Source organism: Dictyostelium purpureum, assembly GCF_000190715.1.
Source record: "Dictyostelium purpureum unplaced genomic scaffold DICPUscaffold_304, whole genome shotgun sequence".
In the NCBI taxonomy this organism is placed as follows: domain Eukaryota; phylum Evosea; class Eumycetozoa; order Dictyosteliales; family Dictyosteliaceae; genus Dictyostelium; species Dictyostelium purpureum.
Window position 1 is genome coordinate 16129 of NW_003519640.1, and position 24251 is coordinate 40379.

Sequence of the window (24251 nt, forward strand, 5' to 3'; positions counted from 1 at the left end):
GTTTATTATTTATTTTTATATTCCTATTTTTATTACTATTTTTTATTACTTACTGTATGGTTATTGTTATAGTGAAATTTTTAAGATATTATGTTTCAAATTTGAGATTTGGTTTTAAAAAAAGTGGTTTCTGTTTCAATATCTTTTAAAATTTTTTATTTGAAATTTTTCAATTTTTTTAAAAAAAAAAAAAAAAAAAAGAAAACTGAAGTAAATAATAATACACAGATAAACCAATTTTTTTATTTTTTTTTATTTTATTTTTATTTTATTTTTATTTTATTTTTTTTTATTGTGAATATAAATAAATTAAATTGGTGTATTATTGACATTTTTTGATATTATTAATTTTTTAATATTTTTAATTTCTGTTTCAATCGAGGTCCTAATTGACGATGGTAAAGAGAGGCCTTTGATATCACTTGTTTCTAAATAGTGTAAAGCTTCGATTGGAATTGGTAATAGTTTTTCAGAATCGAATAGTTGTTGATTTAAAAGTGCTTTGGTTGGTGGGCAAATTGAGGTAATAACTTTGGTTGGTACTTTTTTACCAAATTCACCAGGACTATACATTGCTAAAATTTGTTTTAGTTGATTTGCATTTAAATTTGGACAAATAATTTTACGAGTTTTCTCTTCTGCAAATTTGTCTTTTTCTTTATATGTGAGCACAGCAATAACTTCACGTACTTGAACAAACGATTTTGAAATATTACCACACCATACATTACCAAAATTTTCAGACCAAGAGATAAGGAGGTCAATCTTTTGTTTAACGAAAAGGGCAAATTGATCAGTACAGAAAGCTTGACGTAGCATAAATGCTTTCAAAATCATTGAACCAATCCAAGAGAAAATTTGGCTAAAGAAACATTGTGAGAGAGTAAAATGTACCATACGGTGTTGGAAAATTGTAATAATGGTGGAAAGGATACCTGTAATGGTTTCAATTGGTTGAAGCATTTGGGTTTGATTTGCTTGAACTTGTCCAAATAATGATGTAACAGAGGTGAGTTTTTTGTTATAGTTTTCATTTAGAATTGCACCTTCGATGAATGGGGTTAATTTATTTGTCATAACTCTGAATAAAAGACCAAATGTTCTACCTGTAGTTTGTTGAAGTTGATCGATAAAATTTAAATGTTTTGAATTGTTATTACCCAAGTTTGCAATTTGAGAGTTTAATTCTTCTAAATCTGGAATGTTTGGGATAGTAGGCATAAATGATTTTGAACCACCTAAAAGAGAGATAAGTTCTTTTTGGTAAAGGAAAAGTGTGAGAGAGCAACATGCTAATAAATAACTGAGTAAATCCATATCATCAAAGTTTTTAATTGTGAAATCTATAGTTGAACGAATAATACCACGGAATATGGATTTAGATTTTTCGTGATCAAATGGTCTCCAATAGTCGATTTGATGGAACCACATCTGAGCAGCTAGTATTGTGTGTTCTAATTTACATGATAGTAAGTAGTCTGAAATCATCTTTGTATCCAATTCTTTGCAGCCTGCTAAACGTGCTAATTGTTCCCATTCGGATTCTTTAATATCAATAACTTCAATCAAGTCTTGATAGGTATCCAATTGATCAACAAGCATTTGTTGTTTACTTTGGTTTGTTGATGAGCGTTTAACTACGAGTTCTTTTTCCCTTCTAGCATCTTCAATTTCTTTTTGTAATTTTTCTTTTTCACTTAACCATGCTGCAGAGCTACTAGCGTATTGTTGTTTCAATTGTTCAATAGCACTTTGTAATTGAAGAATTTCTTGTTGTTTGCCTTCTTCAAGGTGTTGTTGGATTTCAACGGACATTCTCTTTGATTTGTTTTCTTGTTCTTTAATTTCACTTTTAACTTGATCGGTTTCAAATCTAGCAGTCATTAATTGGTTGGTAAGTTCAACTGATTTCTCTTCTAATTCTTTATTTTCATTTTCCAATTCTTCAACTCTTTGTTTGAATTGATTAATTTCGATTTCGTTGCCATTCTTTATGGTTTCAATTTCACTTTGAATTGATGATACTTGAAGTTTGCTGTGCTCTAATTGATCTCTAACAATAACAAGTTCTTGATCTTTTTCTTTACCAGCAGATTCGATTTGGGTATTTAATTGCTGAATTTGAGTTCTATAAAGTGCATTGTTATCGACCAACTCTTGGTTACGGCTCTTCATTTCATTAAAAGAGTTTTCAACCCATTGTGAGTGATTCTTAAGCATTGATAACTCGGTTTCAATTTTAATAAATGATTCACGGCTTGCTTGGGAGTCTTGCTTACTATTGGATAGCTTATCTTTGAGCTTCTTCTTTTCATTTTCATATTCTTGAATGGATTTCAAGTTGTCATTGTTAATAATCTTTAATGATTGAATTTCTTGAGAGAGTTGTTCAATGCTCTTTGAGTTTTCTTGTGAACGTTCTTTATGTTTAATTTCTTTCTTTTTAAGACGGTCTAATTCAGCTTGGGTCAATAGTAATTGAGTTGAGGCTTGCTCATGGTTTGAAGTAATTTGAGAGAGTTGTTTTTTAATTGCATCTTTTTCATCCTCCATTCTGGTGATAACTTGTTTTTTTTCATCCAATTCACGTTCAATACGAGCTTGATTCTGTTGCATTTGACCTGTAACCTCTTTGAGATAAATACTTTCTTGAGCACTTGTGGTATTTTGTTCTTTAGCAGCAAAGAATTCACTTTCGAAACGTTCTTTAATTGTGCTTAGTTGTTTAACTTCATTTTCTAAACGATAGATTGTATCTTTATATTGTTGATTATCTCTTTCTGATTGTTTTAATAATTGCTGGATACGTTCCATTTCTGATTTGAGTGATTCTGACGATTTCTCGAGAGAGTGGATACTAATTTCAGCTTTTTGTTTTTCAATTTGATATGCAGAGTTAAGATCTGATAGTTCTTTGGATTGTTTTGATTGTTGAGATTTACTATCTGATAGCTCTGATGAAATCTTACGAATGTCATCTTCTTTTGAACGAATGTCTCCTTGAAGTTTATTGTTATTCTTTGTTAATTCTTCAATAGTAGATTTCAAGTTTTGAATCTTTTCTTTTTGGTGTGAGGAGGTTGATTGTTGTTGAGTGGATTCATTTCTAATATTTTGTATCTGGTTATTTAATTGTGATTTTTCATCCTCTAACATTTGTTTTGACATTCTTATACGTTCAAATTCAGAGTTAATCGATCTCTTTTCTTCTTCAATGTGTTCAAGTTTAGATTTTAGTTTCTTAATTTTTTCATTCGATTGTTCGGTTTGTACATTTAGTTTAGATTTGGTTTCTTCATTTGATTGTTCAAGTTTGCTTATAGAGTTTTTGAGTTGTTCTTCTTTTATTTGGAATTCGTTGGTCTTTTCATTAAGTGTTGCGATGGTTTGCTCTAGTTTGTTGGTTAGTGACTTAACGTTGTCTTTTTCTAGAGCTAATGATGATTCGAGTGTTTGTTTTTCAACTAAAAGGTTGGATTCGGTTTGACTAGATTCAGTTGAAAACTTGGCTAGCTTATCTTTTTCAGTACTGAGCTCCAAGCTAAGTTCTTCTACATTTCTTTGGAGAGTATCTTTTAAACCTGTTAAAGTGAAATAGTCCTCTTCCAAAGTTTGATTGTTCTTTTTAAGGTTTTGAATCTCTAAAATATTTGATTGATTCTCTTGTTCTCTTTCTTGTTTTTCACTTTCTAATTCTTGTTGGAATGCCTCTAAGGTCTTCAAATTGCTTGCAAATTTAATTTGTAAATCATCTAGTTTTAATTTGAATTCGGATTTATCTTTATCACTTTCTTGTAATTGTTGTTCAAGGTTTTGAATCTTTTCCAATGCATCAGAGAGCTCTTTTTCCAATCTTTTGTTTGTTTTATTTGATTGTTCATGTAATGATGATACATCATTATATTGACGTTTGCATTCTGACAATTCGGAAACCACTAACTTATTGGATTCTTCTAAATCTGTAAATTTGGATTCAAATTCGGAAAGTGATAATTGTAAGTGGTCATTTTGACTGACTAGCTCTTCGACTCTTGTATCTGATTTTGATTTGAGCTCTTCTAATTGTTGCTTACGTTTGGATTCTGATGATAATCTCCATTGAAGTTCTTCTAATTTCTCTTGAAGTTTATTCTTTTCGGCTTGTACATTTTTGAGGGATCTTGCTTCAGCACGAAGCTCAATGTAAACTTTTCTGGCCATTTTACCTCTCCATTTGGCTTGGAGTGCAATAATACCTTTAAGTTTCTTTTCAACTTCTCTTTTGGCCAATGTAGAACGAATCTTAGTTTGTAAGATAATAGCTGCATGCTCGCATCTTTCTTTGTGAACAGAGTCATAGTCAATGGATTTTCTGATGGCAGTTTGTAAAGTGAGAGCAGCCTCTCTTTGTTTATTATATTTGGTTCTTTCTCTGTAGCCTCTGAATACCTTTTGAATAGTGATTGCACTGTGAATTTTACGAAGTTGGGATAGTTGTTGTTTGGCAAGTTGTGAACGTAGTTTGGTTTGGATGATAATAGAGGCATCTCTTAATGCTTTGTAACGCTTGAAATAGTAAAATCTTTTCCAGGTCTTTTGAATCATTGTCGCACTATGATTCAATTGTTCTAAACGCATATCTTCCAAAGCAGCCAACTGACCAGCTCTGAGGAAAACTTTAGTGATACCAAGTTTGTATTTATCATCAGAAAGCCCTATACCTTCGAATAAATTTTGTACCAAGAGTTTTGGATCTTTAATCTTTTGGTTCTTTTTACCGCCTTGTTGCTCTTTGACATAGAGTATTTTATAACGTTGGTAAAATTCCGATAGAGGTCTTCTTGTTGGGAAACCAGCACAACAAATTCTAACAGACTCCATAACACCACCGCAACGTAATTGATGAATGACATCCATTTTATTAAATGTTTGTGGTAGTTTCTCTGGATTTGGTTTGATACATCTGATATAATGTGGTGTTGTAGTTGAGATAGTTTTCATTAAAGTAGAAAGACTGGTGGAGAATTGTGAACCAACACTAAGGAATTTCATAGAGCTTGAACCAGATTGACCAGAAGGTTTGTTTGATGGTTGTGCTGCACCGCTGTTACCGCTTTGTTGGAATTTATCACTACTTGAGAGTAATGTTTTAATAAATGTGAATGTTGATTTTTGAAGCAATATAATTTGTTCAGGAATTATAAAATCTTTATTCTTGTCTAAAAATTGATCAGTTTCATAAGTGACTTTACCAGCATAATGGTTTATTGTGAAGGCAGTACTTGAGAAACGTGGTTTTTCAAATTTACTGTGAGTTGTAAGTTTTGAATAAAGTTTGGTGGCTAGTGTTTGTGGTGTGGCTTTTGGGAACATTGTTTCTTCATCGAGTAATGTTAAAATACAAATTGGTTTCTTTTCAATGAGATCTAATGTATCTTGATTATCATTGAAATCAATGTATGACCAATCGATCTTTTCTTTAATATATTCCTGTTGCTCTTCCTTGAAAACATGTTGGTTGAATAGTTGTTGAAGTTTTTCATTTGCATAGTTGATACAAAATTGTTCAAAACCATTGACTTCGAATGATTCAAAACCATAAATATCCAAGACACCAATAAAACTCTTTGATTTTTGTTGAATGGACATACTACTATTAATTTTGGCAACTAACCAGTCAAACATCATACCATATAAAAACATAGATAATGAGTCACGAGAATTTTCAGCACGCTCTTTGGTATTGTGTGTAATATAGGATTCTTTACCAGTAACAACTTTACGTGTAAGGAATGTGTTTAAAAGATCGTCAGGTGATGCCATACCCAATAAGCTTGCAGCTTTTTCTAATGGTTCTCTATTTAATAATTCGCAACTATCATCGTTTGCACCTGATTTATCTTCAAATTCTAAGTTACCTAGTAATAATACAACTGATAAAATTCTAAATATATTTTCTTGTTCGCTAATTGCAATACCAGCAACTTGCATTGCATGGCTTGTCTTTTGGAAATGGTCAGAGTCTGATACACCTTCAATCTCAGAGCATCCACTTTTATTTAAATAGTTATATTCACCAATTTCTAATAAACCTAATCTTTCTTTTAATTCATCTGTTGCACCTGATAATAACTTTATAAAAGTTTTTAAAATTAGTATAAAACAATTTTTTATTATTGAAAAAATAAATAATATTTAATATATACTTGATAAAAAATATGATAATTTCTTTCATTGTAAACTTGTCTAACTATTCTTGACTTTTCTAATAGATATGTTAAAATTTTAGCGCCAATAATTGAACCAAATTCATTAAAATGAATTTCAATGAATTTACCAAAACGAGATGAATTATCCTAATTAATAAAAAAAGTATTAGCAAGTTTTTTATATAAAAATAGTATACAATGTTAAATTGTATAGTTACATTTCTTAAGGTTTTGGCATTACCAAAAGCTTCGAGTAATGGTGTACTTTCTAAAACTCTTTCTTCAATTGATTTGTCATTTGATTTCTTCATTGGAGATGGTGGTGTAACTAATGATGATGATTCATCAGAGTTTATTGTTGAAGAGCCATTGGTTGATAAAGTTGATTCTTTAATCATATTGCCCATGGCAGCAAAGTATTGTAATAAAAATTTAGTGGTTTCAGTTTTACCGGCACCAGATTCACCAGATACTAAAATTGATTGACTTGTACCATCATAACGCATATCTTTAAAGGCATCCTCTGCAACAGCATAGACATGTGGTGAAAGAGTACCTAATTGTTTACCATAATATGCAGAAATCATTTCTTTACCATAGAGTGGAAGTGATGCATATGGATTAATGGCAATTAGAATTTTACCAATGTATGTATAGATTTGATTTAAATTATAACGATGATGTAAATTGTGTAAGATTGCAGGTTCGTGTAAATGAGAGAGGAATGATAAATCATCAACACCTTCTAAAATATCTGGATTCTTTAAAAAAACTTTATTAACTGAGACTTTTAATTCTCTGTCATCTTCAGTTCTAACTAAAACACTATCTGGAGTACTTTCTAAATGTTCTAATACATCTGCACCTATCCAACCCAACTCTTGATCTGGTACCCAAACACCTGCGCCCTCTTGATATAATTTGACACCATTTGGTGGTGTTGTAACACCATTAGCACTATTGCCATCAGTCATTCTTTTATCTTTTTTATTATTATTTTATATTTTTATTATATTATTTATTTTTTATTATTTATTTTATTAATAATATAGTTATGTTTTATTAATATAAATGGTTATTTAACAAAATTAACTTTAACAAAAAAAAAAAATTTATCGATTTCTTTTATTATTACAAAATTTAATTATATAAAAATGGTGATATATATGATTATTTTTTTTTTTTTATTTTTTTTTATATTATATAATTAAATATAATATATTTATTTATAATATATAAATAAATTATAAAAGTATATATATTATAAATATATATATGTATTTATATTGAATATGATATATAGGTTTGAATAATATACAAAAACCAAAAATGAAAAATTAAAAAAATTAAAATAAAAAAATAAAAAAAGAAAAAAAAAAAAATTAAAAAATAATTAAAAAAATTAAAAAAAATTAACTGAGGTGGTTAGAGGGGAAATTATCAAAAAAACAGACTTTTTATATGATCAATTTAGAAAAAAATTATTAAAATAGAAATTTTTGTTTTAAAATTTTTTTTTTAGCAATGATTATCAAACATAGAACAAAAATTTACAAATAAATAAAAATTAAACCAAAAATTTTTTTTTTTTTTTATCAGTTCAATATTTTTATACACCCCCCAATTGATAAAGTTTAAAATAATTATTCATTTTTTTATGTTTAAAGCAATTAAACAATATTTTTATAGTTTTGTTTTTTTATTCGTTAATATTACAAATCTATTCCTTATAATAATGAAAAAAAAATGAATATTACTGGTTCCGATTAGTGACTCAATCGAAGATATTCATAGTGATTAAAAATTATCGTTATCCTCAGTTTTCACCAATTATTGTTAGCATATTCATTTAAAATTAAAGAAAAAAAAATTTTTTAAAGATTTTATAATTAATTTTTAAAGATAATAAAATGATATTAATACCATTATTTTATTTATATTTTATTTATACTATCAGCCACTCTTTGTAAAGAGTCTTTCCAGCTCTACCACGGGGTATATTAGTATATTAGAGCCGAATGGTTAATTATGTATCCCACCACGCAGAATACCATATTTATAATAGAATGAAATGCAATGGGTGAATAAAAAAACAACAAATAAATATAGGGGGTAAATAAAAAAACAAATAAATATAATGGGTGAATAAAAAAACAAACAAATAAATGTAATGAAAAAAAATACATATACAAATATTGAAATGAGTGACTTGACTTGACAAAGCTAAAATTTTTTTTAAATCACTTGTTTCTTGTTAGTGCTACTAAATAGTCCTTGATATATTTGGATGTTACACAATAGTTTATCTATCTATATTTATATTCTATTTCTTTCAAATTTGATTTCTAAATAAATAATAATCTGATTTAATATCAAATATTATAAATAAAAAAAAAAAAAGGATATAAAAAAAAAGCATTAAACAAATCTTCCTTTTAAAAAAATCATTTTTACATTTATATTATTTTATTATAATTCATTTTATAAAGTATTGTAGAAAAGGAATAAAGTAAGAATTTGGTAGTTCATTATATGATAATGAAATTGGTATGATAGCTGAATGAAAATATGCATGAGTTGTATGATACATTAAAAAAAAAAAAAAAAAAATTCATTAAAAAGTGCTTCTATAAATTAAAAATTTAATTTTAAATATTTTATTTATTTTTTATAATTGAAATGAGCGCTTTTTTTTAAATTTTGAATTTTATTAATAATATTTTATTTTCCTTTTCAAAAACCATATTGATAAATCTAATATTATGGTGATGTTTATATTAGCACCTCTTTATTTCGTGCATCACCATTAATCTAAAAATATATTATAATATTATTGCCACAAACGATAAATGATAACGATAATTTTTAATCACTAGATATTCATTGCAAAGATTATAGCTTTAATGATCAAAACGAGTGCAATTATTTCAATACAAATAAAAAGAAAACAAAAAATAAATTTCATTATAAATAATTTAGCGTATTTTATTTGTTTTTTTTTTTTTTTTTTTTTTTTTTCATCGAGATGTTTAAATAAAAGGTTTTTATTTAATTATTGTTTGTACCAGTGGTTGTTGAGCTTGAACCATATACTTTATTAGCTTTGTAGGTGACACCGTCGTTAACAGTTGTGGTATCTGGGTATCTACCAGTGTTACCGCTGCCGCTTGTTTCACCAGAGTTACCGCCTGTTCCACTTGAATAACCTGTAGAAGTGTGGAAGTGACCATTTTCACCATCACAAAAGGTTACACCATCAACATTATCTTTTCCATTCTTTTTTGGGTCTCTTGTAGCACATGGTTGTCCACTCCAGCTGCCACTACCACTACCACTATCAGAACGACCGCTAGCGCCATCTGTAGTAGCTGTGAATTTTAGGTTCTTTAATACAGTTGGTTCTTTATGTTCAGTAGCAACATTGGCCTATTTGTTAACAATTAACTAATGTTAGAAATCATAAAGTAAAAATTTGACTAAAATTAAACTATCGATTCACTCCACACCCTCACTTTCAAATTTTATTAATAATATTTTACATACATGTACAAATGACAATGATAAGATTAAGCAAATGATTAATACTAATTTTAATAACATTTTTAACAACTATTTATATTTATATTTATATTTATTTATATTTATTTATTTTTATATTTATATTTTTTTTATAAAACAATAAAAAAATTAATCTATTTATACCAATAATTTTATTTTATTTTAACAAATTGAATAAAAAATATAAAAAAAAAAAAATTATATTGATTCGAGAATCTATGATATTTTAATAACCATTTTTTAAAAATAAAAAGAAATTCTAAAAAAAAATATTAATAAAAAAAATAAAAAAATTAAAAAAAGATTTTTTTTTTTTAAAAAAATAATAAATATCTTCGATTAAAATCAGCAATACACATCACTTTAATGACTCATAAAAAATTTTATTGTAAATTATCAAATGTTTCTCGTATCTTCTTAAGAAGATTTTTTTTATATTGAAATTTCTCAAACAAAATATTTTTATTAAGAGCGTGATGATGCAGTACCAACTTATTCAGAGGATAAATCTATTTTAAAAAAAATAAAATTTATTATCAAAGGTTAGTTTTGTTGAAAAAGAAAATTTTATTTATTTTAATTTAAATTTTGGGAATTTTAATACTCCATTGATATTATGTAGAATTTATATTGTAGGCATAATTTTTTTTTTGTGTTTATTTTTTATTAAAATTTAATAATTTATCAAAAATAAATTATAATATTTTCTTTTTGAAGGTGTAGCTAAGATGAGTTATTATGTTTTGTTTTGAAACTTCCCAACCATTAAATAGATTATTTGATTCTAAAATTTGTTTTAATTGATCGTTTAAATTGAGTTGGCCAGGGATAACAATGATATTTCTAAGGAAATCTTGTTGATTTGAAACAAAAGAGGCTAATAATCGGCAAGAATCATTTTCGTAAATAGAAAGTTTCTTTATGAATTGAAGTGATGTTAATCTTCTCCAAGTTAAATCGGTGGCTAATGATTGGATAATATCACCTATTTGTATACTATTTCCAAAAAGATTGAAACAAATAAGATTTTCGATTGGTGTTGAGAAATTCCAACAATTTGAAATGATGAATGATATATTTCTTGAAGCCCATGTAATTGGAATTGTATACATTTTTTGGAACATTAATTCTTGTGGATAAACATCCATTAAATAGCATGATTGAAGCAAAACTTGGAATAAATCAAATGGTCTACCAATACCTGTTTCTGGATTTGGGAAGAGAGGTGGGCATCTTATAATCATTGCTGGAACTCCTTTAGAGGATGCTTCTTTTATTCTATATTCAGCTACTAATTTAGATTGATTATAACCAGTCATTGTAACGCTCTCCATTGATTCTTTATTTATTGATGGGAAAGCATATTCATCATTAGTTTGGGTACTAGTAGAGTTTGCATAAACACTAACTGTTGATATTTGAATAAATTTCTTTAGATTATAATGAATTGTGAATTTTAAGCATTGATTGACACCATCTAATGACTCTTTCATATCTCTATATTTCTTTTTTAAATTTGTATCTGCAGCTGAGTTGATTACAGTTGTAACCTCTTTTGATAGTAATTGATATTCTTCTTTAGACATACCAAACATATCCTTTGAATAATCACCTGAAATTGGTTGAATTTTATCAAGTTGATCTTGTGTTAATTGTTTATATATTTGATGGTCTTTTAATAATTGAATAATGGTTTTTAATGCTTCTTCTTTTGATCTATTTCTTGTGAGGCAATAAACTTTTTTATAATCTGAAGATTTAACTAAATCACTTAATAAATATAAACCAAAGAATCCAGTTGCACCAGTTAATAAAACTATTTGGTTATCTTTATTGGTTGCTAATGTCTCTTTATATACTTTAATTTGGTTTTGTGATGGTGAAATAAACGATTCATCTAATTTTATTTCGCTTTCCCATTCAATTGATGAATTTGTTTGTTGTTGTTTCTTTTTAATAGTTTTCTTATTATTCGATTTACTAACTGCATTTTTAACGGCGGCTGCGAGTTGATTTATTGTTACCTGTTGTAACTGTGCAATGGTCAAGATATTGGGTACATATGTTTTATCAAGCCAATTTTTAAGCTCTACTACCATGATGGAATCCATACCGTAATCACACAAACGAACGTCCATGTTAATTTTAGATTTATCTACTGATAAATATTCACTAAATTTGTCAACAATTTGATCTCTAATTGAAATTTCGTCATCATCATCATAAGAGCTACCAAATTTTGATTGAATTGAATTCAAAAAGAAATCTATTTTATAGAGATGTAAATTATTTTTGAATGTTTTTCCAATATTTGAGTAATTGAATTGAGCAACAATTTTACCATTTAATTGATCTTGATTTTGAGTTATCAAATCTAATGAACCCAAAACCAAATTTGTTGAAATTTGTTGTAATCCTTGAGATGAAAATAATGCTTGAACTGATTCATTTCTACTGACATAACCACTATTTTCTATTGCAGAAAAGTTTATTGAGACACATGGTATACCGAATTGTCTTAATACTTTGGTGAATGAATCTATTACTACATTGGCACAAACATAACCACATTGACGATGACCCCCAATTATACTTGTTACCGATGAAGCTAATACAAACTTTTTTACTAGCCAACCTTTAGAACCTACAGATTGATATAAATTCATCATTCCAAATATTTTGGCACCATGTGAGTCTACTAATTGTTGTAAATTTATTTCCTCTGCTTCTGATTGTACTGGTAAGAATGCATTATGGAAAATACTTTCAACTGGTTCTAAATTTGGATTGTCTTTATATAGTTGGTCAATTGCTTGATCAACTTCTAAACTTAATGATATATCAACTTGTTTAAAATAGAAATTAATTGGAATATTCTTGGATTTAGCTGCAGCCATAATAATTTCTAATTCAAATTTAATTGGTGACTTTGAGAAAACTATAATATTTTTTATGGCTTGGTCTAAATTCTTTGGAGTATTTACTAAAATCCATTTAATAATGGTTAGTGATAAACCTTTTTGACCAGATAGTAAAATGGTTTTACCAAATCTATTATTATCAACTTGATATGTAAGCGATGGCAATAGATAGTTCTTTTCAAACCCATGGTGTGATTTTTCGATTGTATCTTGAATTAAATCTGGAGTGGTTTCAAAATTAACAACAAGTTTACCAATATGTTGTCTTTCAGAAATAAATTCGATTGCTTGTTTAATTTCTGAAACTGGATATTCTTTGATTGGTAGTAATGAGAGCTTTTCTTCTTTAATCATATTGACAACAGTTTCAAAGAATGGTTTGGATTTTTTGAAACCCGATGACATGATTTCAGAAGTACTATAGCTTATCAAGAAACGGAATTTCGAATAGTCTGTGGTTTCATTTGGATGTAAATGAGTTACACTGAGATCTACAATACGACCACCTTGAGCCAATGTATTGAAGTTTGCTTCCATAAATTCGACTGGTAAAGTATTTAATATAACATCTACACCATGTTCACCAAAATAAAGATCTGAAAATACTGGTTTCTCTTTTCCCCTAATTTCTGAAATTTTATTTCTAACTTGGTGCATATAATCGGTATTTCTTGATGAATAGATTCCAGTAATAAAATCACCATAGGTGTTACGTAAGAATTGTTCTTTTTCTTTTGAGCCAACTGTTACAAATAATAATGATTTGAAACCCATTGCTTTTAATAACTCAATACATGCTAAACCAATACCACCAGTACCAGAATGAATTAAAACAGTTTCATTTTGATCAATACTAAGGTTACCTTGATAAAATAATGAGAAATAAGATGTAATATATACCAATGGAATTGAAGCTGCTTCAACAAATGAAATATTGCTTGGTTTTAATAAAAATCTTTCTTCATCGTCAATGACATGTGATGATGCGGCAGAGAAACAGGCACCTAATACTTGGTCACCTACTTTCAACTTTTTAACATTGCTACCAACTCTTGTTACTATACCACTACACTCAAAACCCATTTCTGGATTATTATGATCACCTTTACGATTGGTTGATTCTTTTGGAACTAAACCACGATAAACTAAACTATCTTTGAAATTGATACCAACTGCTTTTACTTGAACTTCGATTTCATTCTCTAATAGTGATCTTCTGGCTTCGAGCTTAAATTCTAAATTTTGAGCATCTAATCTTGCAATTAACTCCTCTTTTTTATCGATATATGATGTTGAGTTATATTTTAGCTTTAAGTTGATGTCTTGTTTAATTCTTTCAAAGTAAATACTTTCGTTTCTGATGATATACTCTCTTTGGATGTGTTTTTGTGGATTGGATAATTCGTTATAAATTCTAAAGTCTGTTAAAGATTTTTCGAAAATATCAAAACCGAAATCAAATGCATAAATATTTAATTCGGAAAATTCACAAAAGTATCTGAAAGCACCAATAACTGAAGATGCAAATGCATTAATTGATTCAAGTTGTGAGAGTTTGGATACCAATATATGTTTGCAACCATTTTTAGTTTTTAATAAATGTTGGTTGATTCTAATGTAGTCGTATGTAATTTCAACGAAATTTCCTTGACCTATGTCATTGATGGTACTAACGAAAAATATAATTGATTTATTGGTTAATGGTTTAGATTCTATATGCTTTTCAAAATCTTCATATGAAAGTATTCTATAGAGTGAGTCTGGTTTTTCAGTTGCTTGATTGATACCTGAAATAAGTTTAGATTCATCTATACCATCTATAGATAGGCCAAAGATTATAATTTGATCATAATCTGCAATAGGTAGTTGCATTGATAATGTTGACTCGACCAATTTTGGCTTTTGAGCAGTAATTAAACTTGTCTGAGATGTTGTTGATATAACATCTTTAAAGCCTAACTCTGTAACTAATAGTTGTTTCCATTCATCGATGGTTGTGGTTGAATTTAGACAATTGTATGACAACCATTGTCCATATGTTTCTAGTTCTTTATCAGTTGTCTTTGGTTTAAAGAGTGTATCAATTATTACTAAATAGCCATTTGGATATAAAATTTTATTTAGTTTTTCCACTGACGATTTCTTATCTTCGATATCTGAAAAAGTAGATACAATGATAATATCATAATAGGATGGATAAAAATTTTGGTCTAATAAATCTTGCTTAAAGTCAATAGTATTAAATAGGCATTTGAAGGATGATAAGTTTGATTCAACAATTGATTCTAGCTTTTCTTTAATTAATGGTGCAAAGGTATTTTCTTTATCTGAAGTTGTAAATTCAATATTGATTTCTGAAAGTGGGTTTTTTTCAATTAATGAGTTGATTTCGGTGGCAATTATTTCAGATAATAAACCAATACCACTACCAACCTCTAATATTCTAAAAACAATCTTTTCGTTAATAATTGGTGTAATTGAGGCTGTAATGATTTCTTTTATAATTTGATTGTGTGGGATTTCTGGAATAAAAGATGTTATTAAAGTTGAGGAAGCTTGATCAATTGGAGTTGGTGTTTCATTTAATAAAAATTTGGTTAATTTATTAATTGTTTTGATATCTTGAGCATTAACAACTTTGGCTAAATTAGCACTAGCACCATATTCAATCAACGAAACATTGTTCTTTAACATTTCAAAGAAAAGTTTTGCTAAATTCATCTTTGGTGTACCATCAGATTCTGAAACTTTGAAATATTTGGAAATTAATAATTGTGTCGAATCTTCTGTAACACCTGCTGGTGTAATAGCTTGATAACTCTTTTTGACTGGTGTATATAAAGTAGTTGTAATAGCTTTTAAAATGTTGTTGGCTGGTGTTGGAATAATTTCAGTTATCTTTGAAGATAAAGTTTTTGATGGTGGTTCTAGTGGAGAGTCTTTAGATTGTTTGGCTACTGAATAAAAACAATGGTTTGGATTTTCGATGGTATAACCATTGGTATTTGGATTAATGGCAGTATAAACGGCGGCTGGTGATGTAAATAAAATAGTTCCATCTTCTAACATCATTACAACCTTTGCTATATAAGAATCACCAACTCTATCGATCAATTCTGTGTAACAATAGACATATTTAAGTTTATCTCTATCCATAGCTGATCTTGGTATATTTTCTGAAAAGAATTGAACTTCCATAAGTCTATCAAAAAATGTGAGACTTGAGTGATCTTTGAATACAGATAGAGATTGAAAGCAAGCATCAAGAACACAAGTATTGAGGAAAAGTTGATTGTCATAGCTTGAAAGTGGATTTAATGCAATTTTAATAAAAGCTGCATTATTTCCGAATTTTCCTTCTTCAATACTTTGGAATGAACCTGTTAAGTTTAATTGTGCCATTTCTTTAATTGCTTCATATAATTCCTTTCTTGGTAATGTAATCCAATTACAGATGTTTTTGCAAACATTGAGGTCAACATTCTTTGGAGTCTTATTATGTTTTGAAATTGAGAATCTACCTTGTGCGGATAATATCCATTTACCAGTTTTAATGTCTTTATAATGGAATAAAACTCTGTATTCGCTTTTACCTGATTGGTAAATATTTGTTGATAGACATTGTCTAACTCCATCGATCAAAATTAATGGTGATTTAAATTCTAAAATATTGATGGTAATATCTTGATTTGGGAAGCTTTTTAAAATATTATCTAAATAACCACAACCTGGGAAGAGGGTTTTACCTTTGCCTTGATGACCTTTTAAGAATTTATATGGTTCTTGACTAACATCAATATAGGATGTATATGATATAAATGGTGTTTGATCATATTTATAACCTAAAGTATTTATAGTTGAGCCATTCATTTTATATGTTTGGATGGATGAACTTTGATGGAAATAGATATCATCATCCCATTTATAACGTGGTAATACATAGGATGCTTTTTTAGATTGTAGTTTCTCGACTGTTGTTGGTGCTGGTAGTTGACATTTGAAATTGACATTATAACCATTGCAATATAATTGTGAAATTGATTTTCTAATTTCAATCATATCAGTATTTGTTTTTCTATTTAGTGATGATAATACTGATATATTTTCTGGTTGATAGAAATCTGAGGTAGTTGGAATCATTTCTTTTATATAGTTAACTAATGTTGGATGTGGTGATAATTCTAAAAATTGTACTCTATTTCCAAGTTCATTTGATTCGATATATTTAAATATATTCTCGATTGCTTTTTGGAATAATACTGGTTGTCTAATGTTGTTGTAAATATAGTTGGAGTCGAATTGAGAGTCTTCTGATTTAAATATTTCACCAGTAACTGTTGAAAATATTGGAATGTTTGGTTTATTTGATTTAATGTTTTTAGTTAATGTTATTATTTCATCTTTAATAACTTCTTGTTTTGATGAATGGAATGATGATGGTGACCCTAATAGTGTTGAAAACACTTGTTTCTCTTTTAGGGTTTGTCCGATTTCATTAACTTCGGATTCATTACCACAAATAACAATTGATGATGGTGAGTTGTAACAACTGATTTCGATTGTTGGATACTTTGATGAAAATTGATCTTTAAATTGTTGTTCGTTTAAACCAATAGCTAACATTTTACCAGATCCAATAGTCTTGTTTTGAAGTGTAGATCTTTGATAAATAATTTCACATGCTGTTTCTAATGTAATCATGCCAGAGCAATAAGCAGCTGAAACTTCACCAAATGAATGACCAAGGATAATTGATGGTTTGATATCCCAATGTTTGTATAAATCATATAATGAAACTTGTAACATAAATATTGATGGTTGTGCAACGGTTGGTTCGTTAATAGTATTATTGTCATTATCTTTAATTGATCTTAGTTTTGATAATATTGAATAACCAAAGTACTTTGATAGTATTGAGTCGATAGTATCCATTGATTTCTTGAAAATTGGTTCTTTATTATACAGTTCGATAGCTTGACCATTCCATTGTGGACCTTGACCACACATGACATATATTAATGGTGTTTTACTGCTGTTATCGTTAGCTTCATTATCTTCGACATTTGATTTTAATATGTTACCAGATATGGTACTATTTGTTGAAATAGATGATGTTTCTAAACTAAGGTCGCTGAAATTGCTTACAATAAATACTGATCTTTGGACTAGCTGTGTTGATTTTGAATATAATTGATTATAAACAAAATCTTTGAAATCTATGGTATTTGAATATAATGTTGAATTTCCAATTATTTCATCTTTGAGTTGATCTAGTGACTTTTTCGAGTTGGCTGAAATTGGGATCAATATTGTTGTTGGTTTTGTATTGTTTTTACTTGGTACAACACTATTATTATATTCAGATAAAAGAATGCATACATTCGAACCAGTAATACCGAAACTGTTGATTGCAACTGATACTTGTTTATTGTTTGGGAATTCAGTGTTTTCTGTACAAACTTTGACATTCCATTCTTCAAATTTGATGTTTGGATTTGGTTTTTCAAAATGAATATTTTTTACAAACTGACGGTTTTTTAACATTAAACAGCACTTGGCTAATGATGCGACACCTGATGCTGGTTCAAGATGACCAATATTGCTTTTAATTGAGCCAATTAACAATGGGTTGTCAGGTGTTTTAACTGATTTAAATACATCAGCTACAGCTTCTACTTCAATTGGATCGCCAATTGGTGTTCCAGTACCGTGTACTTCAAAGAAATCAATGTCTGAATATTGGAGTGAGCCTTTAGTTGATTCGAATGCTTTGATAATATTATTTGTTTGAGCTGTTTTTGATGGCTTCATAAAATTACCTTTATTTAATGTACCATCAACATTTGAATTACAACCTCTTATGACTGCATAAATTTGGTCACCATCAGCTTGTGCAAGTGATAGCTTTTTTAGAATTAAAACAGCAACACCTTCAGCACGTACAAAACCATCTGCTGATTCATCGAATGCTTTACATCTACCAGACTTACCAATAATGTTAATTGATGTAAATGCTTTAGAAATTTGTGGGTCTATAAAAAATTTAAAAAAATATAAATAAAAAGTTTTATAATATTGACAAAAAAAGAAAAAAAGACTATAGTAGTTAAAATCGATACATACTTAATATTAAATTGGAACCTCCAACAATAGAATAGTCTGAATCTCCATTGACAATCGACTTGTAAGCTAAAGTACATGCATTTAATGAACTTGAACATGCAGTGTCTACAGTTAATGATGTACCTCGAAAATCAAAACAGTACGAAATTCTATTTGCAAAACCTCCTAAATTTGAATTAAATACATTATAATTTACCAATTCTTCGCTATGGTCCATATACATAATACCATAGTCTTGAGAGGAAGCACCAACAAACACTGATGTTGATGTGCCTCTTAATGTTAATGGATCTATACCAGCATCCTCGAATGCTATTAAATAAGAAAAAATTAAATAAAACGACTCTATTAATATTTATTATAAGATTATATAAATATTTATTTAAATTATTTCATACCTTCCCAAGTTGTTTTAAGTAATAGCTTTTGCTGTGGGTCAATTTGTTTGGCCTCTGCTGGATTAATACCGAAATGTAATGGATCAAAACTCATCCACTCTATAATAATTATAAAATATTAGTTAATAAAATGAATTATAAATTTAAATTTGTTATTTTATTTAAATAATGAATGTTTACCTTCAAGTTCGAGTAAACCTGCTTCTTTACTTGCAATTTCGCCCATTGCATTAAATGTATCGCTCCATCTTTCGTTAGTTTCAACGATACCATCGAAACCATTTAATAAATTATCCCATAGTTCTGATGTTCTATTTGAATTACCAGGTAATCTAAGTCCTAAACCTACTATTGCTACATCACAATCATCCCTATATGATTTTGATGATATATCTATATTATTTTCAATCATTTTATAGTTAATTAATATATTTATAAAATATATAAAAAAATTTTAAAAATATAAAATAATAAAAAGAAAATTTTAATTGTAGCGTGAAAAAAAAAAAAATTTTAGTTATATTATTTTTTATATAGAGCTTTATTAGTTTAATGCAATATTCCTTTATTATTGAAGAAAGATGGTTCAAAAAGTAAAAGACACCTACACTAAAAGATTATTATGGTCCAATAAAAATTTACTATTAATTAAAATCATTTCCTTTTTGCAAAGATATCACAAATTTCAAATAATAAAAAAAAAAAAAAAAAAAAAAAGATATTATGGCATAGGTTTTTTTATGTGGCAAAAAAATGTTTAATTGAAAAATAGCTGTGAATGATTTATATCTCCAATATAAAACAAAGGTGATTTTATTTTAAAAAAAAAAAAAAACTGTGTTGCAATCAAAAACAAAAAAAAAAAAAAAAATTTTTAATAAAAAAAATTAATGTAAAAAAATTAAAAAAAAATTTATTTTTAAAAAATCTTTTTTTTTGAAAATAAAAAAAAAAAAAAAATTTAGGCGATTAACTTTATTTTTTATGGTTTATATTTATTTTGAAATTTTTTTGTTTTAACCACACTGGAAAATTTAGAAGGAAAATATATGATTAAAATTAATATATAATTGATACTTAAGCTTTCATCAAGTTTAAAATGCAAAAAAAAAATATTTATTTTATTTTTTTTCTTAAATATTTTAAAATAAAAAATTTCAATATATTTATAACTTTGTCCATTATCCTCAATTTTAAACAATTTAAATATTTTTATTTTTATTTATTATAATATAGTTTTATGAAAATATAATATTATTAGAATAAAATTAAATTTTATTAAAAATAAGAAAAATATTAAAAAAAAAAGATAAAAATTAATAACCTTTCCATAAAAATTTAACCTGTTTTTTTTTATAAGAAAAATAAAAAATAAATAAAAATAAAAAGAAAAAATAAAATAAGAAAAAATAAAAAGTACATATTTTTACTATTAAATTAAAATAGAATTTACACAATATTTATAATTATTGTTCATAATTGTGTAAATCTTGAAAATACTAATTAAACAACACAAACAATGCATTTTTATACACAAATAATGCTTTGTTTATGATATTAGTGATCCGATCTATAATGGGGTAAAAATTCTAAATTTTATATCTCTTCCCCGTTGGTCTAGTGGTGAGGATTTTCGCCTGTCACGCGAAAGGCCCGGGTTCAATTCCCGGACGGGGAGTTTTTTTTTTTAAAAAGTTTTTATCTTTCCGGAGACTACATTCAATAATGTTAGAATGTAAAGTTCCAACAAAAAGCTTCCACTGCATAATTATAACTGTAATATTCATTTAATTCTAAAATGCATATGAATACATTACATTTTAATGTTCTCTTGCACGGTATACTCTTAACCATTTTACTTCACCTATCTGTAATTACGAATACACTATCATTTCCATTCTATTATTGTTCTCTTGCACAATATAATCTTACTAATGTCTTTATCTGAATTCTTATTTTTATTACTATTATCTTTTTGTTATTTATAACTTTTTTTATATTTTACTACTGTCTTTATCTGAATTAATATTTTATTACTATCCTTACTGTTATTTATAACTTCTTCATCTTAATCTGAATTACTATCTTTATTACTATCGTAGTAAAAAATAGTAATTCAGATAAAGACAGTAGTAAAATATAGAAAAGTTATAAATAACAGTAAGGATAGTAATAAAAATAGTAATTCAGATAAAGACAGTAGTATAATATAGAAGAAGTTATAAATAACAGTAAGGATAATATTTTATTACTATCTTTATTACTATCTTTATTATCCTTTTATCTGAATTATTATTTTTATTACTATTATCTTTACTGTTATTTATAACTTTTCTATATTCTTATACTCATCAATTACCTTTTTCGATTTAGTTACTTCAATCTTATTATCATCTTTATTACGCTTTACTGAATATACAAATAATTGCTTCATTAATAATTTCTGCATTTTTGTTAACTTAATCTTTTCTAATTCTATTGATGATGCTAAACTTGATTCTTCTGGAACAATACTTGTATCTTATTTGGTCTATAATGTAACATTGGAATAACTAATCAATGACATTTCGATTTATCTTCTTGCCTTGATAATCTTTCATTACCCATATACAACATCTTTTGAATATCTTCTTTCTCTAAACTCGTTAATTGATTTTCTATTTTATACTAATTCTCGTAAATTTTTCGGTTTTTTTCTCGTAACTATTTAAATTTTAATTATAATTTGACCCTACGTGATTTTATTATGTCCTGCCGGCAAGGATATAACAAAAACTGATTATAAAAAAAAAAGTGTAAGGTACTAAGATCAAATAATTAAATAAAATAAAATTTATATGAAATGTTTATGTTTTTGTAAAATTCGAAAACTAAAAAGTTTTTATTATTTTTATTTTTTTATTTTTTTTTAAAAATTTATTTTTTTTAAAAATTCTTTTTTGATGAATTAAAATAATTGTTAATTATTATTAATTAATGTTGATTGTTATTGAGTAATGATCCTTGTTCATTACACTAAAAATAAAAAAAGAAAAATATATATACACATTCGCACACAAATTAACACACATCCACCCAAAATTGCTATATGAAATTAATTTCTCTATTTTTTTTTTCTCTTTACTCTTTATGTGCATAATAAAAAAAAAAACAAAATAAAAAAAGAAAAATATATATTTTTTTTTTTTTTAATTTCTAAAAATATAACTTAATTTATTTTTATTTTTATCTTTATTTTTATTTTTATATATAAGGAACAAAAAATACTATTATATTAATCAAATATTGATTCAATATATTTTATAAATCTACTTTGGTAATCTTTTGGGTTAACTGCTGATATTTTAGTCTAAAAAAGAAAAAAAATAAAAGATAATATTAGTATTGAGATAACTTATTAAAAAAAATATTAAATTTAATATTAAACTTACTCTATCAAAGAAAATTCCTTTTAAAGCATTTTCACCACGCTTTTTTAAATTATAAGTAGTTAGGATATCAATTAAACCTAAATAATAAACTATACCTCCATCACTTTCTTCGGTATTCGATCTATAAATTATATTTGAAGTTGTTTGTGGAGGGGTATGAATTCTTTCAACAATGCCATTAAAATCCTTTTTGAAATAGGATATATCTTTTTTCTCAAGTGACTTTGGACCTTGAGATTCTTTAAGAGTTTGAATTGTTTTGTTGTCACTAATATGTAAACCAACCAATAAACTGTAATCACATATACCATGGCTGCACATCCATTCAGAGTCAATTGATAATTGTTGTATAAATACTTTTTTTAATTTACCTAAATGAATCTTTCTTTTTAAATTTAAATCCTTGAATGTTAAATCCTGAGTTTGAATATTAATACTATTATCTACACGATTTATTTGATTGCTACTATTACTTGTATTCAAACTACCTGTACCATTTTGATGGTGATTATGTTGTTGCTCCTTTGCTAATTTATTAACATCAACATATCTACCTATTGTTGAACCTTTTAAATCATATTTTTCTTTAATTTCCAACTTTTGTTCAGAATAGAAAAGATTGACCATTACAACAAATATGATATCTCTATGGGAACTATTATAATAGGAAGCACCACTTAATTTTAATTTACCCTTTAAACGATATACTCCCAAGAATCTTGGAAGCAAAGAATTTGGATACTTCATAATGTGTTGATAGTATGATGGAAATAATTTAGTGAATGTTTCATACTCGCTTGATGGAATTGTTTTTAAAAAGTATTTGGAGTCCTCTGATTTATAGAAAAAGCTACCACTTCTACCCACAGTTTGAACCTCTAAAAACTTTACAATATCAGATATATCTGGGCTGCCTATTGATGATTTGGTTCTAAGGAAATCGTTGTCGACATTATAATATTTTCTTATTGCTTTAAAAACTTTTGGTGAGAATATTGTAAACTGCCATTTATCTGATAATGAGGATGTTGATGATGCTGTAGATGATAGCTTTGTGTTTGAAGCGACTGTTGGTGAGGTTATAGTTGTATTTAATAAATCTGTTGTTCTTGCTATTGTTGTAGCTGTTGATGATGAACTTTCAGATGTGGATTCTGGTTCTAAAAGATGGAATTGATTTATAATCTGTTCTTCATCTAAATCTTCACCTGAATCAATTGGGATTTTAATATTGGTTTCTTGATTAAAATCTTCTTTTGAAAAATTACTAATAATACATGCCCCGTCTTTTTGATTTGTTTCAAATAACTTTTTAAAACCAATAGTCAATAAATTAATATATTGTTGAGTTTCTTGATCTTGTACTAAATTTTTAGATTGATTTTCATTAGCTGATGGTCTATAAAGGGTTTCCTCGATAACGTTTTTGGAATACTTTAAAATATTAGATGGTTTTAAAACAGATCTATATGATGATGTTGTTGGTATTGAATTATTTGGTTGTTGTGATGTTGTTGGTGGTGATGCTTTATTTATTAACTTTGGATCTACTGATACCAATAGTGGTTTAGTTGATAGTTGTTGGGTTGTTAGTTGTTTGGTGGGTTGTTTGGTTGGTAGTTGTTGTGGGAT

The 24251-nt window shown here is 27.1% G+C and overlaps 4 protein-coding genes across 4 annotated transcripts; all 4 read right to left on the minus strand.

Moving 5' to 3' along the window:
• Window positions 1-206: 206 nt before the first annotated feature.
• Window positions 207-1048, minus strand: DICPUDRAFT_92763 (uncharacterized protein). The gene has a single exon (XM_003291833.1). The coding sequence runs from the start codon at window positions 961-963 to the stop codon at window positions 310-312; it is 654 nt and encodes a 217-aa protein (XP_003291881.1). The 5' UTR covers window positions 964-1048; the 3' UTR covers window positions 207-309.
• An 8188-nt stretch (window positions 1049-9236) lies between these two features.
• DICPUDRAFT_82536 (uncharacterized protein) lies at window positions 9237-9788 on the minus strand (the record flags this gene model as incomplete). Its single annotated transcript, XM_003291834.1, has 2 exons — window positions 9237-9614; window positions 9732-9788. The coding sequence occupies 2 exons, from the start codon at window positions 9786-9788 to the stop codon at window positions 9237-9239; spliced, it is 435 nt and encodes a 144-aa protein (XP_003291882.1).
• A 653-nt stretch (window positions 9789-10441) lies between these two features.
• DICPUDRAFT_156533 (uncharacterized protein) lies at window positions 10442-19600 on the minus strand (the record flags this gene model as incomplete). Its single annotated transcript, XM_003291835.1, has 4 exons — window positions 10442-18699; window positions 18791-19102; window positions 19189-19287; window positions 19369-19600. 4 exons carry the CDS (start codon window positions 19598-19600, stop codon window positions 10442-10444), a joined length of 8901 nt encoding a protein of 2966 aa, XP_003291883.1.
• A 2862-nt stretch (window positions 19601-22462) lies between these two features.
• Window positions 22463-24166, minus strand: DICPUDRAFT_82538 (uncharacterized protein; the record flags this gene model as incomplete). The annotated part of the gene is made up of 2 exons (XM_003291836.1): window positions 22463-22537; window positions 22620-24166. Coding segments are annotated over 2 exons (1620 nt in total), but the record flags the coding sequence as incomplete, so codon positions are not given.
• Between the last annotated feature and the right edge of the window lie 85 nt (window positions 24167-24251).